We start from the raw sequence: 13726 nt of genomic DNA on the forward strand, positions 1-13726 counted from the left end.
AATATAGAGATAGAGATATGACAATATGATTTAGTATGGATGAAATCAAAGACTCGGTCTTTAATGGAACGGAGGAATTGTGGAAATCGGTCAAGGCTTTGAATCCAGACTTACATAGGATGATACCCAAGGATCGGTGAACATTTCGTGTGGTTGGTCAATTGGTTCTCAGAGTACATAGGATTGAGGATTTCATCGTCATTTGAAATCTTTTATAGATAATTGTTTGATATTAGGGGGAAGGGAGTCATGCCTCCTAAAATTTCATCCCTCTCAAATCCCACCAATTAAATACCTCCAATTCAATTTTCCTTTTCAACCCTCCCAACTATTTTTAATGGCATTCATGACTTTCCCATCCCTCCCAAATTTTTTTTTTCCTTTTCATTTAATGTAATCAAACACTTTCTTTTTTAATAAAAACTTTAAATATTTCATTCAAATTAAACTAAACATTACATAAACATGAATTAAAAAGTACATAATAACATAAATCGAAACTAAAATTCTACATGATAATGAAGACAACTAAATCAAACTTGCAGCTGATGGTGGCTGCATCGCTGGATCCTCAAGGAATGATAAGTCTAAAGCCGATACATGCGTCGTGAGATCATATCGGAGCCGATGATGCACGTTCTCATCCATTATCTCCCGGTTTGCTTCCGGGTTATAAACTCTTGGCACCGGTGGATCCATAATATGAATCGGTGATATTGCCCGTCCGTTGTCTTTGATGATCATGTTGTGTAGTATAGTACAAGCAGCGACGACTTTTTTGATCTTCTTCTTTGTCCATAGCCGGAGGGGACGGTCCAAGATTTTCCATTTTCCCTTGAGAACACCAAACGCTCGCTCAACATCCTTTCTTGCAGCCTCTTGTAGTCTTTTAAATTTCTTTTCATCTTGTTCCACTGGATGAGGATAAGCTTTAACAAACACAGCCCACCTAGGATAGATTCCATCGGTAGTCACGCATTAGTATCGCGTGAGCTTCTTCCCGGTCTCGATCGATATACCTACGAGTGTCGGAAGAGGTGCCGGTATCTTCAAGCTCGGCGTACACTTGATTAAAAAACTCAAAAGTACTCCCCGTAGACGAATCATCTAACACCGGTGGAACACAAAATGAAGAAGATGAGGAAGAGGAATCCATTTTTTAGTAATGTGGTGTTTGTTTTGGTGAAAATGTGAAGATATGTTTTTGTTTGGTGATTTTTTTGGTTAAAAATGATATGTATTTATAAATAAAGAGGTAGGAATTATTTTTTTTTTAATTAGGTTCAAACGGTCAAAAGTGATCATGGACCCCACCACAAACGCTCCCCCACGCTCCTCTGTAACGTTCAAATGCTTCATCCCTCGCAGGGCTTTTATGCCGTTCGCTGCCATGCCGCGGGGATGGCGCCAGTGTTCCCTCGGCGACATGGCATGCCGTTACCCATGCCGTTGTCCACTCCCTTCCCCCTTAATACTTCAAAAATCAGATATAGTCAATGTCGCATGTTAATTATTTTTACTAGTATGGTACTCGCACATTATAGCGGATATTATTAACTGGGTGCAAATGAAAGAAAGAGAGTGAAAGATATTGAGAAAAAGTTGCGTGTATGTGAATATACTTCTTTATAATAATTATCAACCCCCTATTTTAGGAAAGTGTTAGAAAATGGTTAGATGAATAAATAGTAAATTACCCTTAATAAACACCATCTATGAAAAGAGTTATTAAAGATTACCAAATTTGCCCTTAATGAATTAGTTTACACTTTAGAACCTTATTTTGCTAATTTACAATATAGATAAATGCACTTTTAAAAATTTAAAATATTAAAATATAAACTTTTTTTGGCTAGCCTGTTACTTTTTTTTTTGAAAGGTGAATTTCGCTGAAAACTTCATGTAGTGATTATATAGCGACGGGTCTAACATATGTTGTCTTAATCGGGTCCGTGCTAGAGAGTCCGCTCGAAGCAGAATTTTCTATAATTCTATTTTAAATACCCGATGGGGTAAAACCTTCTACTAATCCGCTCGAAAGAACGATGATTAGTAGGAGTAGCCTGTTTTTTACATGAGGTTAATTAGATACAATCATGTGGATAAAAGTTTTTTACTAAAAAAAAAAAAAAAAAAAAAAAAGAAAAGTCTACAAGTCAACCCTCCTTCCTTGTCTACATTCACCAGGAACGGAACGACAACATCGGAGTTTGGTAACAAAAGCAATCAGTTTGCTATTCAATCATAACCAGAGACCTGCGACAAATACAGATATAGATATGGTGTGTGTCTTTCTTTCTTTCTCTTATGTATATGTATATATATCTATATATCTCTCAAACAAACAAATACAGTTGAAAGCTAGTTATGGAGAATTATAATATCGATATTACTAGCCATTCATTAATCAATCAATCAATCTATCTATATTTGGAATATAATGTGTATATATATATATACAGACCACAAAAAGCAGTGGTGAGGAGAAGCAGCAGCTGCAACTGTATTCCTACCACAGGAGCTCTTGCTCTTTTCGTGTCCGAATAGCCCTTAAACTCAAAGGTTTTTTCTTCTTTTTTTTTTTTTTTATCATTTATTAATTGATTTTTATTTTAATAATTGTAATTGTCATTTTTTGTGTTTGTGATGATGATGCAGGGCTTGATTATGAATACAAAGCCGTTAATCTTCTAAAAGGAGAACAACATTCCCCTGGTAATGATTTAATAATATTTAGCACCACCCCGGGTGGGTTCGAGTTTAAACTTACTTGGTTAGCTGTTGGCATCATTTGTTAGTTTAGCAATTATTGAATATGTTTGTAATTAGTGTAATAAGCGAGGGCTATTGTTATTTGATTTGGAAATGGGTTAGGTTGTTCCAAGTGTATGCAATGAATGATAAGTCAATGACATTTCTGACTGAAGTAGCAGGCGGGCAAGGGGGGCATGCCTACTTGTGGGGGGTCATAGGATCAGCGCCTTTGCAGCGGTCTGACATCGATGAGTGTGGTCCCTAATATAAATTAACACACTCATCATCAGCGTACAAGTCTTCAGTGAATTGGATGGTCAGAGAGATGGTGCTCAGCGTAAGCTGATTAGTGACTAGGTTGATCAGGGTCTGATTCTAAGTCAACAGTAGTAAATAAGCAGTTTTTGGCTAGATAGTCATGTATAAATGAAGGGACAAGAAATTATATTCTAGTGTCATGATTGATAAAGAAGTTTGTAGAATCCCAATTTGTGATAACGAAATTTGAATACTCAGAAGGATGGTCTAGTTCTTAAATGGAATATTTATCAACAGCTAGTTGCTATATTTTAACTGGCCTAAGTTAAATGTTTAATCGAGCTTCGTTTGTCACTTGCAAAGTTTCATGCCCAAAAGTGAGTAATTAACTTTAAGCTCCATAATGTAGTTGCTGCCTGCTAATTCCTTAACACTTTTGTTACTTGTATATATATGACTATATCCCATATTTTTTGTTGGTTAAGATATTTTAGTTACACCCAGATTCTTAAGTTCTTGATGGTCAATCTTTTTTATTTTTAGTTTTTTTTATACATCGCCTTTTAGTAACATTAGTCTCTTTCATTATTTAGAGTTTTTAAAGGTTAACCCCGTTGGATATGTACCTGCTCTGGTTGATGGTGACATGGTAATTGTTGACTCTTTTGCAATCATAATGGTGAGCTTTTAGTGCTTCCTTTACCTAATGGGGTAATTCTTTCATTAATTGTTTTCTTAACTCCTGGCCATTGTTCCCTGTTTTACCATCATGATCATTTGTACAGTATCTCGAGGAGAAGTATCCTCAGCATCCTTTGTTGCCTCGTGACCTTGAGAAAAAGGCAATTAATTACCAGGTAAAATCATTTCGCCTCTTGTTCTCTTAGTATCTACATTTGCTCCCCTACTATTTGATCACAAATATATAGAAGATAAACCAATTGATGTCATCATTAGGCGCAATATGCCACCATTTATTGCGTATCAAACACTCACGACAGTTGTTTTGTTTTAATTTATACTCTTTTTGCTCTTTTGGCTCAGATTTTTTATCTTTTTCTTTTGGTCCCATTTCGGGTTTCCATCTAGAATATCGGAGCATAGCTTTTAAGTATCTTCTATGTTCATTTAGAATTTTTCAGTGGAAAACAGGCTAAGATTGTTGGTAAAATGACTATGTGACTATTTATTTTGTAAGCATTAAATCATTAAAGTGGGCAATACCGAGTACTTCTTAGAGTCATTGTTTCATAAACTTTTTTCCGTTCGATGTTTTGTGATGCTTACAATTTTTGGAGTTACATTGAGGGTTAGAAAGGTCTGATATGTGATGTGTGGCACGTGAAAAACATGAACAGAAAAGCCTGAGCTTCATTGCTCTATTTAGGAATGCATACAATATACTGGATATGTGGAGAACGATTGATATTTTTTTTTAATAGTGAGAATGATGATCTGAGCCTAGATATCGATATTTAGTCATATTTTGTTGTCTATCAGTCTTGATTTTTCTAAAAAAACAGGTATAAATGCAATCTGGCGGAGAGGTGAAGAGATTTACCAAATTTAAGCTCTTTCTAATTTATCATTTTATTTAACCTTGAGTTTGAAACTGGTGCAAATACTGTAGTAAATCTAATATCTTAACAATATCACAATATTAAGATATAGTTGAAAAGTTTAGTGTAGGAAGAATATCTCCACAAAAATACGACGTTGTATGGTGGTTGTGGTGGATGTTAACAAATCCACTTTAAACCACTTCTCGATTCACAATTGGGAGTCTTAGCAGTAGCTTTCTCTAAACCCAGTAGAGAGTCCGATTACATTAACAATCTTGACACTTCAAGATTAAAACACCAATATATTCTCGACACTTCAAGAAGACCAGTAGATTTCCAACCACTAGGAACCAACACCAATGGCTCTTGTCACTACAATTATTGATTTAGTCATTTAGATTCTAACCACTAGAATCTCCACCAAGAACTTCATACACACATGTCTGAAGTTCACCACAAACTGTAGAAGATGATTGATACGAAGATTAAGTCACTCCAATTTTACTTTTGCTATAACTTAGGTACAGTAATTGATACAAGTGTTTCACACTGATCACTTTGAGTAATTAGGTCTTAGAGTATTTTCAGAGAAGATGTATGCAAGATGTGACTAAAAATGAATGTCCAAGTCTGCCTTAAATAGAAAGAAGTAATTGCAATACAGATGATCATGGTTGCACACGCGAATCGTGTGTGCCACTTTCCAGGCATTGTTCACCTTTTGTTTGATTTTGAAGCTGTTAGATCAACTTTTTGTTAGACATTAAATTCGTTTGTCTAGTCAACTCTTTTGTATTCTCAAAAGTTCAATAATAAACTTTTAATATCTTAGGACAACAGAGGTACCAGTACACTGATACGAATCCGATGCTCGTATCGAGATAAAACTAATAAAACTATAGATATGATAGGTAAGCGATGTTCGAGATTGATCTTTATTCCAACAGTTTACTTCCGAGCGGTGAACCAACTCTTCTAATTGATAACCAAATCACCGATAATATCCAACATAATCAAAATACAACCCTAAAGTTCTATTCATATAAAAGACTTCCTAGAATCAGTAACTTAGCCAAAAAGTAATAAATCTAATTGCTAAGAAACTAAGTAAATTCATTTATAAAAACAACACTTAAGCCCCTAAATTTCTGGTTCGTATCATTTTTCTCGCTCCCAAACAACACCTTGGCCTCAAGGTGTTGCTTTAAAAAGTTGCCTCAATAATTCGAGGATACCGAATATTGACTTGTAATTCCTTAGCTTAGAGGACGTTTCTGTACCCCTTACCTTACTTAAGAAAGAAAGTCATGCTGATCAGTAGTAGTTTCTAAGAGGAAGATTTGGCGCTTTGAGCTACCTATTTCTTTGTGATCAAATTAGATACATAGCTTCTTACGTTGCTATAGATTCTCTGAAAGAAAGCAATCGGCTTTGCAAGTTTTAATGACATTTCATCCCTGTCGATGAAGAATGTTTCAAAAGCAGCGCTTTGAGCCTAAAAGCCTTGTTGGTTTAGCATCGCTTTCCTTGACTTTAGGGAGGAATGGTTTCCGATGAACTACATCCTTAACTGTTGATGAATCATCCTTCGAACACTTAGACCGCTTATTAAGGTCTGCGCTTAGATACCGATGTGAACATGCTTTCGTTAGCTTTACCAGTATATAGGTTTGTACTACTTCCAGTCAAAATAGCTCTCCATGCAAGCTATTCTAGCAAGTCTTCAGTGGAGGGCACTAGGCAAGTAATTTGTTTGTAGTCAATATGACAAAATAATTAAGGCTGTACGAGCTGTAATAGTAGTTGAATCGAATACATATTCGGCCTTAACAATATCAATCTTAATAGGCCTACACCAGATAATCTAGTTAGCTCAACAACAATGCCACAGAAAGCGAAGGAATTGGATCTGATTATCCAACCTCGAGCAATCTTAGTTATATGTAGGGGTTAGGTTTGGTAGCTTGTTGATCACAGTGATTGTAAAATAGACCCAATCATTGATTTGTCTTCCAATATCCTAAGCTCATGAATTACACGACTTAATTGAAGACTCCTCAATATATATACTAAGCTGCCGCTTCAACTTCATATCAGATTCGAACATGTTATGGTTTTGCCTTACAACTCGAAGTGTACTTCTAATAAAGATGTGCTCTTTTTGACCCAATTTTTTTCCAGTAGCAGGTTGAGTAAGATAAATCTTTCAGCAAGGCAGTGTCACCTAGCACCAAAGCAGCCTCACTGATTTCAATAAACTTTTGACCTTAATCTTCTGACTCCGCCATGATTGGTGCTGTAAAAGCCACTTTCTTCCATTGTCGTAGGTTTAGTAGGATTATTATAAATGAAATTTCCGTGATAATATTATCCTGGAGAACATTATAGGCCAGTAGTTCTTTTATATTTTTTGGGTGTAATCTTTTGGTTCAAGTTCCTTTATTTCTAAGATGATAGCACAAATTAAATTGGCCTTCCCACTTAAAGATTAAGCTCACCATATAATAGTAAACATTCTTATGGAAATTTGCTTCCATCATGATCTCAGATGATGTACCTACAATCATCTTTCTTTCTTTCTTTCACTTTTTTTTTTTTTATATTCTGTAGGCTGCAAACATTGTTTCAGCAAGCATACAACCTCTTCAAAATCTTGGCATTTTGGTAAGAATCCTTGTTGTTTACAAACAAAACCTCAGTTAAATCACTTTCACAATCTTACATTGATAATATAATAAACCAACATGCAGAAGTACATTGAAGAAAAAGTTGGTCCCGGCGCACAGGTTCCATGGGTTCAAAAGCATATTGGTAAAGGCTTTGCAGGTATGCACAACATGACTCTCTCTATGTTGCACTAATCAAAAATTAGATTTGGTGAATATATGAATGATAACAAATGCAACAGATATGATATCAAATGCCACATTAATGGAACTAGAGATATATATTTCTATAGAACTGATGAAGAATGAACAAATGGCAAAAGTTACCTTAATTTGCTAGCAATCCTGATATGTATTTACCAAGTCGTACATAATTGTAACCTTGCAGCGCTGGAGAAGTTGCTAAAGAATCATGCTGGGAAGTACGCCACAGGAGATGATATTTTTCTTGTAAACTTTCCTCCCTTCAATTTTATCTCTCATCCTTATGCTTAGAGTAATGGAAAGGATAATCTAGGTTGTCGCTTACTGATGCTATAGCTAGGTCCATCTATCTGACATAAATGCTATAGATTGACAGTGTCAATCTGACCCATATACTTACACAAGGTTGTAAATAACGGCGTCACTCGGCGGTCAACTACCTTTAAGGTTACATTTCATTTCACGGAGTTACAACGGCGTTATATCGGAGACTATATAATATAAAGGAATTTATTAAAAATATATATATATATATATATATTAGCAATATTCTAACAAAATTGATCAAAAGTGATGTCCTTTGACCGTTAAATCCGTTTTTTGACCGTTAAATCTGTTATTTGATCGTTGAATTCCGTTATTTGACCATTAAATCCCGTTATATGACCGCTTAGGTCCATCAAAACTGTTATTTGACCGTTATTGACTCAGACCTTCAAATTTACCCTACAATCCTTTAACATGATGGTGGACCTCCGTTACCTTTATAACGGCCGTTAAGGCCATTATTTACAACACTGTCCTTACGATTGGTCTATTCGATGTACGGCTTATCTCCAAGGGTCAAATGGGTAAATAAATAGATCAGCAAAAGGGAACTTGGTCAGAAGGCTTAAAGAATGCGCACTACTGTGACTTTAATCGATAAACCTCATAAACTTTTCATAATCTTTTCATTAAAAACATATAATTGATACCCAATTTCTCCTTGCATGTTCATTTTGTCACCTCTACAACAGATGTGCATCCTTTATAATCCCTATCATTATTCATCATTTTTTGGTAACATCTTATGATTTGATACACAAGATGAATTAATAACTATCATGCACAATTGATAAGTGACCACAAATGTGAATTATGCATGTAAAAGGCAGTATTGTTTAAAGGTCTTCAAATTTTGCAGGCTGATTTGTTTTTGGTACCACAAATCCATGGTGCAGTGAAGAGGTTTAATGTCGACATGGTAAGGATCTGCTGCATGTGTATGGATTTCTATATTGCTGAGAATTACAGTTTATAAAATTTAGAGGCCCTGCCATTCTAATGATCTAATAGGTAAAGGATAAAAATTGGTATACAATGGAACGAGACAAGTATGTTGAGAGCTACTCAAAGTTCATTTAAATGCTCATATTCATATAAATAGCTTTATTAACAAAAAATAAGATTAGTATTCTTCTAGTATACTTGTAATAATCGTATTTATTACATTAGATAAGTGTAAAAGTCACGAAAGAAGGGACCAAAAATGTTTGCCATCTACTCGACCTTATTTACCTACTTTGGCTGATGTTTGCAACTCGCAGTTTGGTTCATACTCGTTTTGACCCATTACAACACCCAGTTGATCCATCCAAATCGCCATCATTATGTAATTGATTAGAACTCATAGTTATAATTTACTTAAAGTTATAATTTACTTTGTAGATACATGTCACCTATACTTCCAAGTTCATTTAGTTATTAAAATATTTCACAAGTACTAAAAAATATTTGATGCATGTATGGATCATGTTTTAATGTTTGTTTCGCAATCTCATTAGACTAATGAAAATATTATAATTCTGTTTCTGGGTGGCCCAGACACCATACCCTCTTTTGACTAGGTTGTATGAGACATATATACAGTTGCCTGCTATCCAAGATGCTATGCCTGAAAAGCAACCAGATTTCCCTTCTAGTTGAAGCAAACAACTCAGGTATGTGAAGTTTAGTATCCCAATGAAAGTTTAAAACTCCCTGACTATTAGGGGTGTTACGGAATGGCTTCTTGTTGAAGTTATCAGTTTTTAATGTTCGACATATTTTGCCTGATTATCTGATTACTATGGGGTCAAATATCCAGAATCCAGTGTTGGATACTCATTCTATACACATTAAAGGGTAAAACTTCTACCTTTTTAGCCATCCTTTAAATCCTTGTTGTAAGTGTGTTTACTCCTTGTACAAAGAGAAACGTTACAGTCCGAACAATTAACATACGCATGCGATATGGTGGAGTAAGAACAGTAGACTTAATATTTAATCGGTCTGTCATGGGTGCCACATGTGCTCATTAGAGTTTGTTTGTAATGCCGTATTCTTCTTATTCGTAGATGATGTAGGTAGATACCAAATACAAAAATATCTGTTATCTTGCTATCTTAGAACTAGACTATGGACATACAGAAGAACCACAAAATGTGTATGTCATGTATGTTTTAAATGCACTAACTTAAACCTGTGAACACAAATCACATTTAAAATTTGAGGGATAAGTATCCTGGAATTTAAAAAACTTTAGACGAATGTCTATAGTGTGAAAAAACTAAAGTTGTATTCATTGTATCTAATAACTTTCAAATCCTGTCTATTGTATTTATTTGGGTATATGTGACAATCATAAAAGCTGCCACTTGTAAGTTTTTGATTGGTCGGATACATACAATAGATAGGATTTCAAAGTTATTACATAGATAGAACACAACTTTGGTTATTTCTCACTATAGACATTCGTCCATAGTTTGTTACATTCCCGAATACTTATCCCTTAAAATTGAACTAGCAATCGTCCAATAACCCCCCCCCCCCCCTCCCCCCTTCCCTCTCTCCCGTCAAGTGTTGATTCACCTCATATATTATCGTATTTTATTTGCAGGTGTATTATGCTAATTTCTGTAGTCAAGCAGGGTGTGAGATCTTCAAGAATGCTCATACTAGATACATGGGCTGTGGGTGTTTCAATACATTATGATTAATGTCCTGAATAATTATTGTACTTCCTTGAGTATTGTTGTATGTAAAAACTATAAAGTAATAACGTATATGGTGTAAAGGTTATTCCTATTCCATAATGTGAAATGATATCGTTAAGGTTCTCCTTGACCTTTCAGCAACATATGTTAATTGTACTAGTAAGTAATAAGTAAAAAATAACTCACAGGCTTGTACATGTATATGTAGACATACGTCTCATGAATTTGTAGTTGGTCGTTGTAATATTTTTTGACTAAATTACACTTTTCGTACTTGAAGTTGGCACGTTTTTTACTTTTCATCCCTAAAGTTAAAAAATTACAATTTTGACCTTAAACTTGGCCAATTTTTTCAATAATCATTCTCTGGCCAAACGGTGTTAAAAAATGACCGTTAATGAGCGCTCGTGCCAAACATGTGAGGGTAAAACTGTCTTTTCACCTTTTCTTTACAAAAATAAAAAATAAAAAATATTGATATATACATATATATGCTCATGCACATGCTGCTGCTGGTTCACATTCACACAATCCCAGTATCACACAACTACAGAAAAGAGGAAGAAAAACAAATCAAAGGGAAGAACATAAAGCAGCAGAATTTGACAAACAAAACCTAACCCATCAAATTTTTTTTGGCTGTTGTAAACCCACCACTACCGTCAGATGAGAAACCCACCGCCGCCACCTTAAATCAACCGATCACCACCCTTATTCCTCCCAGGTTTCCAGCCATCTGCCGGCCATCACCCGTACCATAATAGCAATCACCACCGCCGCCTTGTATATTGTGGAGCGAAAATATCAAGGTTTGGGTTTCTTGATTTTCTTTTCAAACTTGTCTCGATCTTTGAAGGATCTTTTCGAATTAGAACTGATATGGTTAACATGATTAACCAGTGATTGTTTTTGTGAGTTCAAGAGAAAGAAAGATACACATATATGAATAAATCAGTTTATTTTTATTTTGAGTGATTGGATCCTTTTTCAGATTGTATGTAATTTACATATATGTTGATTCAAAAACACCATTTTTGATGAATTCTTTTGGGGTGGAGAGGGGTTGATGGTTTTGAACTTTTGATGATTTGGGAAAAATGTGAGACTTTGATTTTGGGGAAAAGAAAAGGAGTTGGTGGTGGTGTTTGGTCAAAGCAGATATAAGTTTTTTTTGTTTTTTTTTAATGTATATTCACATATAAGTTAGAGTAAATTGCAGTTTTCGTCTTTAAACATGTCATATTTTGCACTTTCAATCCGTCGAGTGTAAAGGTGAAAAGACAGTTTTACCCTCACGTGTTTGGCACGAGCGCTCGTTAACGGTCATTTTTTAACACCGTTTGGCCAAAGGACGATTATTGAAAAAATTGGCCAAGTTTAAGGTCAAAATTGTAATTTTTAAAACTTAAGGAATAAAAAGTGAAAAACGTATTAATTTTAAGGACGAAAAGTGTAATTTACTCTAATTTTTTTTACCCGTTCACCAAAGTTGATACCGTAATATTTGTTTTCTCCAAAATCCCGCCCACATTCTTGTACATTATGAGCACAAAGTATCATACATGACCTTCAACTAAAGAAATGAAAAATTGAACTTGGTTGGCTTCATTATCGGGAAGAAGATGATGAGTATAACCATAATTTACACTACGAATATTTTAAAGCAGGATTAGACCATTAGTTGATCGTGTCTTTTTTTTTAAATATATATATATATATATATATAGTGAAGGGATCAAGTGAGATGGGTGAGTTATTTTAAGACCATATCTTATTTTAGGACCAATTAGGACATGTGTTTTTTGTAACTTACACACTACCATCATCATCTAATACGATATACAAGACTTTTTTGTAAAAACACTAAGACTTTCCGGCGACGGGCCCACCGGAAAATCATGTGTAAGTTAACTTACACATGATTTTTCAACGACGCGGTGGCCGGAAAATCATGATGGTGGTCGGAGATAATCATGGTGGTGGTCGAAGATGATCATGGTGGTGTGTAAGTTACAAAAAACACATGTTCTAAAATTGGTTTTAAAATAAGTGGTCCTAAAATAACTTGCACCTCAAGTGAGAACCAACATAAATGGTGAGAACCGTAAGAACCATTGAAAAATCATCTCTAAGGGCTTTCCCCTTAGCATTAAGGGCTACACCCGTATCGTAACAACCGTCACCATCTCTTGCATCATCGCCCATCAAATCCATACCATTTCTATATGCGTCTGGTGACAACCCTTTAGAACGGATGTTGGGCAACGCCTGTACCGTATCCATACGTTTTCTTAACACGTAACACATATGATTTTTTATAAAAAAAAATTTATTTTTTTGGAATGGGTTTTTGTTAAATGAAAATATAAAACAAAAAAAAAGTTTCAAAAAATGAAAAATTAAAAATTAAAAAAATATAAAACCACACAAAAAAAAAGAGAAAAGATGAGGAAAACCAATGGTTCTCACGGTTCTCACCATATATGTTGGTTATCACGTTAACCCTACTCTCTATATATATTAATAAATCCTATCTATATGATAATAACTAATTAAGCAGTATTATTTCTCCGGTTGAATCAGGTGGGCTTGGGCTAGAGTATTTCCAATCTAAAAATATGTCTTTACTTGCAAAGTGATGGTGGTGAACTGATCCCAAAGGCATTTGGACCCGCATCATCACTTCCCTACATTCATCAAACCGGAAATGTTCACCAATTCCCTTCAAAAATGATTGGTGGGAGTGTGGAAGACCATTACAAACTTGCACTCCCACTAGGAACTCCTTGATGTTTATTTGGATAGATTGATCACATGAACTATTGGAAACGAAAGCTTCACACGATTTTGGATAGACTAATGGATTGGAGATAAGCCTTTTCATAGCTCCTTCCCCGGCCTCTACGAGCCAAAAAAACACAAAGGTTGGTTGTTAAACGACCGTTGCATCGGCAATGGATTTGACCACTAACATCGACAATGGAATGGTTGAATTTATTAACATTATCATTCATTCATACCCCACATGCATATACATCAAAATATATATGCTACAAGACTTATATTTACATTAAAGAAAAACTTCTTCGATTCGCCGTGTTTTAGAGAGATTCTTCACTCGATTTTAGATCAAATTTCTATTTACTCTTTTCGAGAGATTAAGATACGTTAATTGTGTGTATCATTATACTCTATATGTAGAGATAACTCAATAGTATTATGGGTTTAGGGGATCTCTAAAAATCTAGGGTCGTAAGTTATACTT

The 13726-nt window shown here is 34.9% G+C and overlaps 2 protein-coding genes across 2 annotated transcripts; one reads left to right on the top strand and one right to left on the bottom strand.

Moving 5' to 3' along the window:
- Positions 1-528: 528 nt before the first annotated feature.
- LOC122601152 lies at positions 529-1156 on the bottom strand. The gene is made up of 2 exons (XM_043773921.1): positions 1020-1156; positions 529-949 (listed from the first exon to the last, which is right to left on the bottom strand). The coding sequence occupies exons 1-2, from the start codon at positions 1154-1156 to the stop codon at positions 529-531; spliced, it is 558 nt and encodes a 185-aa protein (XP_043629856.1).
- A 991-nt stretch (positions 1157-2147) lies between these two features.
- Positions 2148-10604, top strand: LOC122599726 (glutathione S-transferase zeta class-like). Its single transcript, XM_043772282.1, has 11 exons — positions 2148-2282; positions 2463-2562; positions 2659-2715; positions 3606-3691; positions 3798-3869; positions 7185-7238; positions 7325-7400; positions 7629-7690; positions 8631-8690; positions 9311-9426; positions 10365-10604. The coding sequence occupies exons 1-10, from the start codon at positions 2280-2282 to the stop codon at positions 9410-9412; spliced, it is 672 nt and encodes a 223-aa protein (XP_043628217.1). The 5' UTR covers positions 2148-2279; the 3' UTR covers positions 9413-9426; positions 10365-10604.
- Positions 10605-13726: the final 3122 nt, after the last annotated feature.

This window comes from Erigeron canadensis, chromosome 5 (genome assembly GCF_010389155.1).
Source record: "Erigeron canadensis isolate Cc75 chromosome 5, C_canadensis_v1, whole genome shotgun sequence".
In the NCBI taxonomy this organism is placed as follows: Eukaryota; Viridiplantae; Streptophyta; class Magnoliopsida; order Asterales; family Asteraceae; genus Erigeron; species Erigeron canadensis.